Source organism: Penaeus monodon, chromosome 34 (genome assembly GCF_015228065.2).
Source record: "Penaeus monodon isolate SGIC_2016 chromosome 34, NSTDA_Pmon_1, whole genome shotgun sequence".
NCBI lineage: Eukaryota > Metazoa > Arthropoda > Malacostraca > Decapoda > Penaeidae > Penaeus > Penaeus monodon.
In genome coordinates, this window is record NC_051419.1 from 3,933,972 (window position 1) to 3,934,719 (window position 748).

Genomic DNA, 748 nt, shown 5'->3' on the forward strand with positions numbered 1-748 from the left:
TGAGGATATGCACTTTATGTACTAATACTTTCGATCAAGCCAAATTAACAAGGACGTATGTCAATATACGCATTCTTAACGTCCCTCTCATTAATACACTGTAATCCTGTTTATCGTTGGTATAGCTTTCGTAGAGCTTTTAGTATCTATATAAGCTTCAGTGCTTAGGTATTATAAATGTTATATTTGTCTATGAAGCTAACTGAAATCTTTATTTTATTCGCTAGTATCAGTGCAAAGAAAAGGGTTTTATAATAATCTCTAAAAGGGAAGAATAAAGAAATAAATTATTTTCTCTTTTACTCGTTTTCAAAGCTATCTGAAATTTTGTATTTAATTGCTGGTATAAAGAAAACGAATTTAAAATATTCTCTTGAAGGAGGAAAAAATAATGGAAATTCTTTGATATTTTACTCCCTTTGAAAATCTACTAAGGTATATTTCTTATAAATTGACTTAGACGATTTGAAGTAATTATTCGTTCGTCTTCATCTTCCGATACGACATTATGACGGTTCGATCCTACTTAAAGGGATCAAGATACTCTTCTTAATACGGCGACGTTCTCTCTCTCCGATGCCCATGTGACACCGCCCGTTATAAATGGACAGGTCTTCCTAGGCAGAGATCGCTATCGGTAAGTGGCTAAACTTTTCCTCGTCACACGAAGGTCCCGAGAAAGTCTGGATGTACATCAACAGCAACCTGATCCTGACTGTGCCTGGGGGACGAGCGAAAGTGGGTACGG

General features: G+C 36.0%; 1 protein-coding gene across 1 annotated transcript in view; it reads right to left on the reverse strand.

The window, feature by feature from the left end:
* LOC119594510 (transcription factor RFX4-like) overlaps window positions 1-748 on the reverse strand; it is a 33,789-nt gene that overhangs the window by 32,690 nt on the left and 351 nt on the right. The window contains exon 2 of the mRNA XM_037943540.1: window positions 667-721. Within this exon, the coding sequence (XP_037799468.1) occupies window positions 667-721 (55 nt within the window). The remainder of the gene's footprint in view (window positions 1-666; window positions 722-748) is intronic.